The sequence below is a fragment of the Eretmochelys imbricata genome, chromosome 13, assembly GCF_965152235.1.
Source record: "Eretmochelys imbricata isolate rEreImb1 chromosome 13, rEreImb1.hap1, whole genome shotgun sequence".
Taxonomy (NCBI): Eukaryota; Metazoa; Chordata; order Testudines; family Cheloniidae; genus Eretmochelys; species Eretmochelys imbricata.
The window spans coordinates 2678851-2691411 of NC_135584.1; the positions used below are offsets into that span (position 1 = coordinate 2678851).

The 12561-nt window shown below is 49.4% G+C and overlaps 2 protein-coding genes across 13 annotated transcripts in view; one reads left to right on the forward strand and one right to left on the reverse strand.

The window, feature by feature from the left end:
* The window catches only part of TPX2 (TPX2 microtubule nucleation factor), a 36303-nt gene extending 30309 nt beyond the window's left edge, over positions 1–5994 (reverse strand). For 4 of the 10 annotated variants that reach the window (XM_077832597.1, XM_077832598.1, XM_077832596.1 and 1 more), the window contains exon 1: positions 4434–4527. The gene's annotated coding sequence lies outside the window, so the exon portion shown is untranslated. The other 6 variants (XM_077832599.1, XM_077832592.1, XM_077832595.1 and 3 more) reach the window with 6 other exon arrangements.
* A 1603-nt stretch (positions 5995–7597) lies between these two features.
* The window catches only part of BCL2L1 (BCL2 like 1), a 31689-nt gene continuing 26725 nt past the window's right edge, over positions 7598–12561 (forward strand). Inside the window, exons 1-3 of one of the 3 annotated variants that reach the window (XM_077832601.1) lie at positions 7598–7741; positions 9988–10056; positions 11721–12397. In XM_077832601.1, coding sequence (XP_077688727.1) covers positions 11846–12397 — 552 coding nt within the window. In that variant the 5' untranslated portion in view covers positions 7598–7741; positions 9988–10056; positions 11721–11845. Of the gene's footprint in view, positions 7742–9987; positions 10057–11180; positions 11238–11720; positions 12398–12561 lie in introns of those variants that run through there. The other 2 variants (XM_077832600.1, XM_077832602.1) reach the window with 2 other exon arrangements.

A 12561-nucleotide genomic window follows, 5' to 3' on the forward strand; every position in this document is an offset into this window, starting at 1 on the left:
CCCAACCACCTTCACCTGGATCCCCTGCCCAGTCCCACTGCTCCTGCACCCAGAAACACCCCACAAATGAGCCCCATGTGCATCCAGATATCCCACTGAGCTGCCTGCACACAGACTGCCCCATGCAGAAACCTCTCACCCCACATCTGGATCCCCCCCATGCTAAGCCCCTCCAGACTTGGATCCTGCAGGGCTGAGCCTACCCACTCACACCTGGTGTACCTAGCCAGTGGTGCTGGAACAATTTTTATAGTGGGGGTGCTGAGAGTCATTGAACCAAACTGTAAACCCTGTATATAATGGAAACCCCTTCAAGCCAGGAGTGCTGCAGCACCCACCACATCCCAAGTTCCAGCACCTGTGTGCCTGGCACAGAGGGGCAGGGCCCCAGGGTGTTTATGGGACAGACCCGGCCCTTGCACTGTGTCAGGGTCGGGTGCAGCCTCACTGCCCAGTCCCTGTACCAGCGGAGGTAGGGGCTTCAGGGTGATCTCCTATCTCAGTGCGGCCAGTGACCTGTGCTCCCCACTGCCATGCTGAAGCCACATTTATTTATTGACTATTTTAAAATACTGTACACAATTTTTTTGGGGGGGAAGGAGGGGGGCACACACAGAATTCCTTCAGGAGTAATATATAGAGCTAGACGCTTACACCTTGAATTTCACACTTTGCTTAGTACCACAGCACTGAGGTGTATTTAACATAAGACAAGAATAAGTTTAAGTGATACAGAGCAAGGATAACGGAAACTGAACTGGATACAAACAAAACAGAAGTATAACATTGTTTCTAGAGACTAAAAAGTAACTTAGGCTACCATCCTTGCCTAAAGCAGTTTCTCTCCGTCAAACTCAGAGCATGCCTCTTTTCAGTCAAACTAAGCAGGAGCCATTTCTTCAAGAATCACCCCTCTCTGCCAGGGAAATGGCCAGTGTTCCTCAGTGAATCAGATCACGGGGTGTTGTCTTTGCACCCCATTACAGTACAGTAAGCCTCTTAAAGGCATTCCCACTGCTTGTTCTCTAGTATGTTGACACCATGTTGCTTTCTCATCCCCATGTTAATTTGTTTTTCCTGTTTACTTTACCTGCAAATGTAACTCCCATTGTATTTGGCTCAGAATGCTTAATTTATGTATGACTAGGGCCCTACCAAATTCACAGTCCATTTTGGTCAATTTCACAGTCATAGGATTTAAAAAATCCTAAATTTCATTATTTCAGATATTTAAATCTGAATTTTCATGGTGTTGTAACTGTAGTGTTCCTGACCCCAAAAAGGGGTCATGGAGGGGGTTCCAAGGTTATTTTGGGGGTGGGGGGGTCGTGCTATTGCCAGCCTTATTTTTGTGTTGCTGCTGGCGGTGGCGGCACCGCCTTAAGAGCTGGGTGGCCAGAGAGCAGCAGCTGCTGACCAAGAGCCCAGCTCTGAAGGCAACACCACCGCCAGCAGCAGTCCAGACATAAGGGTGGCCTGGTATTTTATTGCTGCCTCTACTTTAGTGCTTCTGCCTTCAGAGCTGGGCCCTTGGCCAGCAGCCGCCACTCTCCGGCCACCCATACTTCTGCGCTGCTGCTGGCAGTGCTACCTTCAGAGCTGGGTGCCTGGCAGCAGCTGCTGCTTTTTGGCCACCCAGCTCTGAAGACAGCGCAGAAGTAAGGGTGGCAAGACCACAATCCCCTACAATAACCTTGAAACCCCCACCCCGCCTCCTTTTGGGTCAGGACTCCCAGTTTGAGAAACGCTGGCCTCCCCTGTAAAATCTGTACAGTGTAGGGTAAAAGTACACAAAACTCCAGATTTCATGGTCTGAGACATGTTTTTCATAGTCATGAATTTTGTAGGGCCCTATGTATGACAGAGAGATAACTACCCTTCCCTCTGGTCTGGAAGAAACTGGTTTCTCCCTTTGACTGGTTACAGACTTTAAAGCATAATATAGTAGGTATACATCATTCCTCATAGTGTTAATACATACACATAAAAATGATACTAATGATCAGTGCATTACTAGTTTTTACTGATAAGTCACAACATTCTTTACATATAAATAATAGGACAGCAATGTGTTAGGTGTAGTGAGTTTGGCAGGCACCATAGAAGTTGCTGACACTACAGTGAACCCTTTGCCAAATGGCACTGAGGAGTTCAATGCCATCCAGGAATTCTATGGCAGAGCTGCTACTGCAGTTCCACTCGACCAGTGGTTCCCAAACTTTTTTTTTCCGCAGACCAGTTAAAAATTGCTGAGGGTCTTGGGGGACCTCTTAATGATCTTTCCAAATGTTTGTACCAGTGTAAAGCGCTTTGGATAAAAGTGCTATATAGAAAAAACTTAATACATTTTTTTTTGTTCTACAAGTAAAATCACATAATTCATTTTAATATCAGTAGTCTTACCTCTCTAATTCAATGGATGTGCCCTCTTCCCCCGCGGCAGCAGCCCCTGAGCTGGGACTGGGAATAAGAGGTTGTCTCTCCCCGTCTCCCTCACTGCAACAGCCACAGAGCAGAGGCTGGGAAGGAGGGCCATCTTTCCCCAGCAGCCGCAGCCCTGGAGCTGGGGAAAGTCGCCTCTTTCTCTGGCCGCCGCAGCCCTGCACATCCTAAGTTCTCCCAACTCCCTCTTCTCACCCCACTACCCCCTCTTCTCCCACCATTCCCGCAAGGCCACCTCCTCACATGACATGTGCATCTTCTCCAGGGTCCAGGCACCTAATGAATGGAACCACACCTGCGTGGCTCCACTAATTAGGTGGGTGGCCCTTTATTCTCTTGTGTGGCCGCCCAGGCAAGCGCATCTTAGAGGGACTATCCGTGGACCACCCGAATGGAGAGTGGTCCGCAGACCACAGTTTGAGAACCTCTGCACTAGACCTTCCTTTATGAGTTCTAGCCAAAAGACAATGGCAAGTGCTCTATAACCACCAATTAAACACTATTTTAGAGTCCTGTGGTATCCCAAGAACAATACTGTGTTGACATCAGCATTGATGTTCAGAAGAGACAAGTCTAGCCATCAAGACTAGCTAGAAAACACCAAATACTACACCTAGAAGATTTCTATTAGTGAGTTATAAATAGCTTCTGATACCACACAAGCCCCTGGGTTCCCATGCCATTCCCCCCCACCCAAAATACACATTCCTATTTTCAAAATTCTTTCCCCTCTTGTGTGAAAGCCATAATACATGTGCATGACAGCATTCTGCAAAGTAAGACTGGAAAATAAGAAATATTCCTGTAGTCTTAGGTTTTGCTTGTAAACCACATTTCTGTCTAAAATCTTTGGTTTAAGTTACCCTTCTAAGGGGTTTAAGAATACGATAATCTAACTCATGAGTAGGGCTGGTTGAAAGTTTTCCAAGAAAATATTTTTCCATTGGAAAAATGTCAATTTGTTGATATAGAAATATTCCATTCTACAGGAATGTGTTGATTTTGACAAAATTGTTTCTAAAATGACTTTTGAAATTCTCTTTTTAAATGTGCCTATGTTGTAACAACAAAAATTACACAATAGCACAACAAAAACAGAAAGCGTTTGTCCTTAATAGCTAAAGGAATCTACCTGTCTGATGCCAAATAAGTGTTTGTCTGTATATGTTTTGCTTGCAATGGCACCCGAGTGCCACAGAATATGCTCCAAGAAGAAAGTCTGGGATATACACCTTAATACACTTAAAACTGCCTTCACCAAACAAGGATATTCCACCAAAGAAGTAGATGGCATCATAAGACAGGTTACCATGAGTCCCTGAAAGAACCTGCTCCAATACAGCAAAAACCCACTGATCACAAAACCCCTGCTTGTCAGCTACCACCCCACACTAAAACCCATACAGCCTATCAAATAATGACAGGACATTCAGGAAGTGCTCCCCATCAAGACAGACATCTTTCCCAAAACCCTTGTTCTGGCCTTCAAAGAACCCCACCCCCAAACCTCACCAGAAACCAGCGCCCCACGGACCAGGCCACCCCAGACCGGATGCAAAACCTGCAGCCACATCTCCACTCCTCTGACTATTAACCCCCAACCCCCCAACACACGGCCCCCATTTTGATTTGGTCAAAACTTCAGCAAACGTGCCAGCTGAGTCAGGGCTGAGAGACGGGCCTGGACCCCCCGCCCGCCGCTCCTAGCGGCAGGCACCGAGCTCAGAGCCAGGCACGAAGCCCGAGGAGCTGAGCTTCCCCAGCTGCTCGCCCCTGCGCCCCCAAGGCGCGGGGCCCCCAAGACAGACACCCCCGGGGACCCACTAATGCCGCCCCGCCCCACAGGCGGAGACCCCCGCCGGGGAAGGAGCCCGCCGGGCGGAGGCGGCTAGGGCCTCATCCCCCCTGCAGCCTGGGACGGCGGGAAAAACCTGAGCTCTCGAGGGGCGAAGGGGCCCCGTTGCTCAGGAGCCAACCGGGCCGAAACCCACCTACCACCGCTACCGCCAACCCCAGCCTCGTTCTGCTCGACAGTCTCCACCACACCGCTTAGCTCCGCCGTTAACGAGTTTGAACAACGGTCCCTAGTCCAAACTCACCAATCACCGCGGGCTGTCGTCCCCATCGACCGTGCAGATTGGACAAGTCGCGGGAAGGGGCGGGAAGAAGCCGAGTACCCGGATGAAAACAAGCCCGCCCTGCTCTCCCATGACACCAACTGCCATTACGGAGACTTCTGGAACATGTAGTCTCTAGACTGAGGGTGGTTTGCACGGCAGCCGAGCGGGGAAACCACACCTCCCAGAAGGCATCAGGAACCAGAGTGCGTGGCCAATCCGAGAAGGAACTTTGAACGTCGAGGTTGAAGTGGCCAATCAGCTTTTAGTAAGTAAGGCGCTGTTTGACTACGTTCCAGGGGGAGGGGCAATTGGTGTCCTTGGTGGCTGGATTATTCCATTGTGAGTCCGAGAGGTAACTATGGAGATAGGGCAGGTGACACTGGCACATGGGCTATCCCGATAACCAACCCTTCCCCAACTCAGTGGGGTGCCATGTCTCCCTTCCCCTCCAGCCCCTATTGCCTCCCACTCAGTGGGTCGAGCCACGTGATCTCCCCCAGCCTAGGGCCTTATGAAGGCTCAGACAGGGAACAGAGAAGAAGTTCCTAAGAAAAGGGCTTCCTAGGAGAGCAGGTGGGAGAATTCACTAGGAAAGAAAACGGGGGAAGGTTTCAGAGTAGCAGCCGTGTTAGTCTGTATTCGCAAAAAGAAAAGGAGGACTTGTGGCACCTTAGAGACTAACCCATTTATCTGTGCATGCTCGGGGGTCGCATAACTAGTTAGCATGCCAGAGTCTCCTTCGTTATCGGAATTAGTTATGCGACCCCCGAGCATGCGCAAATAAACGGGGGAAGAGTACTCCTAGCAGGAAGAGGATCTGGAAGGAAAGACCTGTAAATACCAAGCCCTAACAAAACCTAGTGCCAGCAAGAGGATTTCACCAGGTAGTAGTGGGAACTCCAGCTTGCAAAGGAATTATATGCTGTTCTGGAGAAGGGTTCCCTTGGCTTGAACTCTGCAGGAACCTTGAACCCAGATGAGAAATGCTTTCGTACTTGATGACAAGAGGCACTGACTCCAGTAGAGGGTCCTGGGTCAAGAGGCCTCAGTGGTAAGGAGCCTATATGGAGGAGGTGGATGGACTAAAACTAACTCAGTCCCCTTTGGGTGAAGGTTTACCTGTGTAACACATTCTGCCATTGGATTAAATAAACTACACACCTGAAGGGGTACAGGGCAATATATATAAGCCTCTTGGGACTTTAGTGAAAGTACACTATGGGACAGTAATGCTGAGATGCAACTGCAGTTCTGCACAGGACGGGCATAGGACACTCCTCGGGTGACTGCCTACCATTACAGGGGCCAATATGAACATATGTAAGGAACTCACCCAGGAATAAGGACTACTGCAAACCTTCCCATCTTTTGCAGCAAACTCCAAGCAGGGGTGCTGGAACAATTTGTATAGTGGGAGTGCTGAGAGCCATTGATCAAACTGTAAGCCCTGTATATGATGGAAACAAACTTGAAACCAGGGAGTGTGGCAGCACCCTAGTTCCAGCACCTGTGACCCCAGGGTGCCAGCCCCCCTCTTGGCCAATACACTGAGGATTAAACTGGAGATCTCCAGAGCTGAAAAGATCAGCAGTTACAACTTGAGCTACTGCAGCTGGGGACTGTAACAACTCATATCCGCTGTAGACAGGCACAGAGGGGAACTTGAAACACACAGTCATCACTGGATTACACCATGCACACTTTGACCTGCCTGAATTAACAGATGCAGAATAGCATGTACACAATTAAAAAACCCCAGCAAGACCTGAGATATAATTCTTCTACTCTATTCCATGCTGATAAGGCCTCAGCTGGAGTATCATGTTGAGTTTTGGGTACCACATTTCAGGAAAGATGTAGACAAATTGGAGAAAGTCCAGAGGAGACTAGAATAAATGATTAAAGGCCTAGAAAACATGACCTATGAGGAAAGATTGAAAACACTGGATTTGTTTAGTCTGAAGAAAAGAAGACAGAGGGGGACATCAGTTTTCGAGTACGTAAAAAGTTGTTACAAGGAAGAGAGTGAAAAATTGTTCTCCTTAACCTCTGAGATAAGAGGCAATGGTCTTAAATTGCAGCAAGGGTGGTTTAGGTTGGACATTAGGACAGATTGCCTACAGGGAGGTTGTAGAATCTCCAGCAGTGCAGGTTTTTAAGAACAGGTTAGACACCTTAGGGATGGTTTCAGAGTAGCAGCCGTGTTAGTCTGTATTCGCAAAAAGAACAGGAGGACTTGTGGCACCTTAGAGACCAACCCATTTATTTGAGCATAAGCTTTCGTGAGCTACAGCTCACTTCATCGGATGGTCTCAGTCCTGCTGTGAGCCCAGGAGCTGGGACTAGATGACCTAATGAGGTCCCTTCTGGGCCTCCCCTAGTGATTCTATGGAAAGGCTGCACTGCACCCCCACTTCTTTCTGCCTGGGGAGGGAAAGAGCTGGGACAAACCTTGCATGTGGGGTGACCAGCTCTGCTGATTTTATAGGGACGGTCCCCTTAGTTGGGGCTTTGTCCAAAATAGGAGCCTACTACACCCCACCCCCTCCTGATGTTTCGCACTTGCTGCCTGGTGGCTCTGCAGAGGTGACTGAGGCAGCCCAGGGCTTTCCCGCTGGGAGCCCCGGGCCTGGGGGCGGAGGCCCCGCAGGCTGCAGGCGGGGCTGGCCCACGCAGGACACCCAAGCCCACAGGGCCCAGCCGCTCCAGCTGGGCGTGGCCCAGCCTGCCAGCCGCATAGTGACCTCACGGGGCGCTCATGGCACGGAGCGGGCCGCGCGACGCCGTCCCTTTAAAGCGCCACTTCCCCAGCGCGGGCACGCGGGGTCGCCCGAGCCTGCGCTCCGTCACAGCCGCCCGCTGGGTTGCGCATGCTCACCAGTTCCTGCGTGCGCAGCCGCACGCTCAGCGCAACACATCTCGCGCATGGGTATTAACGCCCAGGCCTGGCCGGAAGTCCCCGCCCCCAGCGTGAGACCCATTGGTGCATGCGCACTCCCCTCTCCGCCGCACCCTGCCCTGCCCAGCCCAGCCAAGGTGGCCGTTGGGGGAGGGGCAGGGCAAGGCAGGAGGCCGCTGAAGCGGCTCCGGCCCCGCGGGCTCCCAGCGATCTCTGCCCCGGCGTCTTCCTCCGCCGGGGGGCGGGGAGCAGGGGGTTGGGCTCTTTGCCGGCCGCCGAGGTGAGAGCGGAGGGGGGCAGGCGAGGCGTGAGTGACAGCTGGGTGCTGCCAATGGTGGGGGATGCCTGTTGGCCCCGCCCCTGAGCCGAGGGGCGGGGCCATGGGGGGCAGAGGTGGGGGAGGGGAAAGGAAAGGAAGTGGGGGGCTCCCTGTCTCCATCTCCACAGTGTGTCTTTTTTTTCTTGCTGTTTGTTCCCCTCCCAGTGCTGGGGGCTCTCCCCTGCAGGGCCTTGGGCTAGGGCGGGTCTCAGGTCCTGGGTTCCAGATAGTCCCTCATTCATCCCCTAAGCCTCTGCATGTGCGTGTCCTTTCCCCCCATCGCTCGGGGACAAGGGAACTGGAAGGCAGAACTCTTCCGTGACTTTGCCAAAGCCAAGAGATTAGGTGTATGGAAGGCAGGAGTCCTGTGCTTAGACCATCCTGCTACTCGTGGCTCAGAAATCACACTGGCTGCTCAGCAAAGAAGCCAATTCCTCTGTGGGCAACCAGCTAAGAGGGAGTTTCTGGTAGCATAGAGCCAGCAGCAGCAACTAATTGGTACCTCTCCCACAGCCATGAAAAAAGAGGATCCCCCAAGAGTGGTTTGCCGGGGTCCCAACTGTCAGCCATGGATGCTTGTAGGAGACGATGAATAAGTTATGATCACTAGGACAAACTTCCAGCTCTCAGCATCAGTGAGTTACATCTGTAGGGTTTTCTTCACAATGAAGGGTGCTGGAACTTTAGCCTCCCTCCCGCCTCCAAAAAGTAACAAAGGCTAAGACCAAAAATGTTGCTGATTCACATGCAAGACCTATCAGGAGTTGGTGATACAGTACTGAGTGAGCGTCATTAATCTCAACAGATCCTGCAGCAATTAATCATGCTCACTCTCCTTTTCAACATATACGTGGGACCCATTGAAAAGTTTATGAAATGCCGTGTGTTCTAATTCTGCACCCTCTGCTGATGGCGTGTATCCCTCCAAACAACAAAGAAGTATGAACTCTTGGGTTCTCCTAGGTATACAGATTGCAACACTGTCAAGAAAGACCACCTTGCCAGGAGATTGCAGCTGTTTCTTTTGGATGAGTACTTAATCACTGTAATCAACTCTCTCCTAGCTTCTCAGTTAACTACTGTAACTCCACCCGGGTCTGAAAATGAAGAATACATAGAAATTCTAAATTGTGCAGCATGTAGCAGACTTTGTTTAAAGAAAGAAACCCCTAAGAGCTCACCACCTGGGGACTTAAAAGAGACCAGGGGCTCCCAGTTCATTCTAGAATATAAGAACAACCATTGTGGGCAAGACCAATAGTCCATCTAGCCCAATAGCCTGTCTTCTCACAATGGCCACTGCCGGATTCTTCAGAAGAAATTAACAGAGCAGGGCAATTAACAAGCAGTCTATTTTCTGTCATCCAGTCCCAACTTCTAGCAGTCAGAGGTTTTGTGATACCTTGACCACCTTGGTTAATAGCCATTGGTGGACTTATCCTCCGGGAATTTATCTAAATTATTTTTTGAACCCAACTAATAATTCAGACAGGTGAATAGCAATCTTTTCTTTAAAGGAACACTACAGACTAGATTTTGATTATCTTTGAGGTCACCTTGACATCTGTGACCCTGTGAAACAAATGGTGCTCCAAGCCAAGGGAATGCTCTGGCTGACAGAGTCCAGATGAAACTTGCAAGAGCAAAGCCATCTCAACAGCTGGAGTTCCTCAGCAGAGGATATAAGAACTAGCCCAAGCCTGTTTGCTTTCAGAGGATGATTTTAAGAGCTTCCAGTGCTGATGAAAGCAGGAGAATGAATTTAAAACAAAACAACAATAAAAACCTAGGACCTCTATGTAAGGTGTCTGAGCAAAGTATCAGAGTAGCAGCCATGTTAGTCTGTATCTGCAAAAAGAAAAGGAGTACTTGTGGCACCTTAGAGACTAACAAATAAATGTATTAGTCTCTAAGGTGCCACAAGTACTCCTTTTCTTTTTGAGCAAAGTATATTTGGCACCTAGATGCTGTGTTGAGGGGCTTACTACAAATGCCTGAGAGAGAGGGCAGCAGCAGGAGGGGACTCTTGCTATGTATAGAGTTCCAAAGATCTGGGGGCTGGAAAGGGGGTGGGGCAAGGGAAGGGTTAGAAGACTAGTGGGGGAGGGACATGAGGGATGGGGAGCAGGGCAGCTCAATGCATCTTGTGGGAGGGTCAGGGAGCTGCCTACTGCTGCTGAGTCAGTGGCTGTCTTTCTCCTCTACAGCTGGTCCGACAGGGGCAGTGAACTGAGATTTCCCAGGCCAGAGCTTTCTCCCAGCAGCTACTCTAGAGGGTGAGTAGAAACATGCATGTATGTTCTCTCTCCAACCCGTATTCTGATGGGGAGCCTATGTATCTTGTCTATTGTTACAGATCCTTGTGTAAAGGAGAGGTTTAGGTGAGGCCACTCTATGCTGCTTCCCCTTGTAGGACCTAGGGCAGGGTAGAAATGAGACAAGGAGAAGCTGCTCCTAGTAAAATCATAGAACTGAATAAAATGCTTTTAATAAAGAGTATTGAGATGAAAGTAACTTCATTCAGTGACTGGACTACCTGGTGATTTCTCTGTGAAACAATAAGATTTCTTAATACAATTGGTTACAGAAAGCGCTGAATATTTAGAATAACAGAAAACCCTGACCCCCTTTCCCCTATACATAGTGACTGTGTATTTGTGATGGTAAAACATTGAAAAAGAATGTCTCTGTAGGGTTATTTTTGTCCTTCTATTACTCTCGGGTTCTCTGGTAATATTTCAGGGTTTCCCTCAAAATTCAAGGGTGCCAAGTCTCTCTCACTTGTATATGTGATTGTATGCATTCCTTTTCCATGGAAACCTCCCTCTGCAATGATTAACTACCTCAGAAGTAATACAGCATAGATTTAATGTGCTTCTAGCCTTTACTTGCTTTTCATGGGCACTCTGAAACTATTATGTGACTTCCTCTCCTAACTTTTTCTAACAAAGTAGGGTTGAGGGTGTGACCCTATAACTGGGATCCCAGTAAAACACATAAGGGGTCTGTTGTAGGATTTCCCCAAGGTTGTAGTGGCACTCAAATCCAGCAAAGAGGAACTGTGCACCTTCAATACACCTGGAAGCTGGTGAAACTCAACCCAGGGCTAATCCTCCCTGGAATGGAAAAAGGAAAATGATGCTGTAAAGCTTTAAACAAGTCCCTGTGCAGGCTGGCAGCTGCTATTGTTCTAGACTGAGCCTGTCTAATTGTTGGAAAATGTTACTTGACAGGAGTGAGAGAGGGCTGCATTGTTCTTTTAGTGCAGAAGCAAGTATTTCAAGGGACCTCACCCAGTAGTACCGGTCCCTTTAAAAAAAAAAATCAGGGAGAGCTTTGATCTTCTCTGGGAGGCGGGGAGGAAGGGGGCGTGAGGGAGGGAGGGTTCTTTGCGTTCCTGCAGCAGAGCAGAGCTGCATTTACCACTCAGTCAAGGTAATGGAGGAACAGGCAGAGGGTGAGCTCTTGGGGCTCCAAAGCCCTTTTCTTTGCTTTCAAATGTCGAGCCTGCAGTGTTGCATGATCACTTCAGCAAGAGCTGCTTTTTCTTCTGAGGCTTAGATTGAGACTAATCGGCAGTGGCTGGCTGGGCACTGAGCCCTTGTTGACCTTAGGCAGAGGTGTAGAAACCCCTCAACCTTCTGCACAGCTACATGACAAAAGAGCTTTCAGGCTTTCCTTGGTTCATGTAGAGGTGGCTGAACTGATTGCATTTCATGTGCATGTGACTTGTGGCTGTTTTAGAAGCAAGTCCAAGGGTTTTCAGCCTAATTCTCATAGAAATTGATGGTTTTCCAACAGTTTTCTGAGGTTCTGCCTAATGTATAACTGCAAAAACACTTGAGGGTCTCAATTTAGGAAGAAGCTACGGATGTTAATGCCCCAAATGTGAGTATAATGTTGTATTAACAGTTTATTTGCCTCTCTTTTCCCTCTGAAGATTGTCTGCCCAGGGTTCAGATGTTTGCCTTGACTCCAGAGGAGAGCAGAGTCTGGACCTGGTAAGCACATTGGTCAGCTTGTGTTCTGGACCATGGACTCCATGAGAATCCCCCTAATGTGAAAATGTCGAACACGAACAGAGAATTAGTGATTGACTTTCTCTCCTACAAGCTATCGCAGAGGGGATACAGCTGGAGTCGGTTTGAGGGGGAGGATGAGATCAGGACTGAGTCTGCAGAAGAGGCTGAGATGGCAAGCGTCCCTAATGGAAGTCCATCCTGGCATCCGGGTGCCAGCCACATAGTGAATGGGGCTGTCGGGCACAGTAACAGCCTTGAAGCCCACGAAAGGGTTCCAGCAACTGGAGTGAGGCAGGCGCTGAGAGAGGCAGGAGATGAGTTTGAATTGAGGTATCGGAGGGCCTTCAGTGACCTCACTTCCCAGCTCCACATCACCCCTGGCACGGCATACCAGAGCTTTGAACAGGTGGTGAATGAACTCTTCCGGGACGGAGTGAACTGGGGGCGCATTGTGGCTTTTTTCTCCTTTGGAGGAGCCCTGTGTGTGGAGAGCGTTGACAAGGAGATGCAGGTGTTGGTTGGACGCATCGTCTCATGGATGACCACTTACCTGACTGACCACCTAGATCCCTGGATCCAAGAGAATGGCGGTTGGGTAAGAACATGTCTCACTTCCAAGGGGAGCGTGCTCCCCACTCATCTGACCTTATTGGCAGCTATAGTGCAAGTCTGATTAAAATGTAACTGGCTGAACACCTTGTGCATGCTAGTAATTGTCATAGATGTCCATAGTGAAACAAATGCAACTGGAATGGGCCT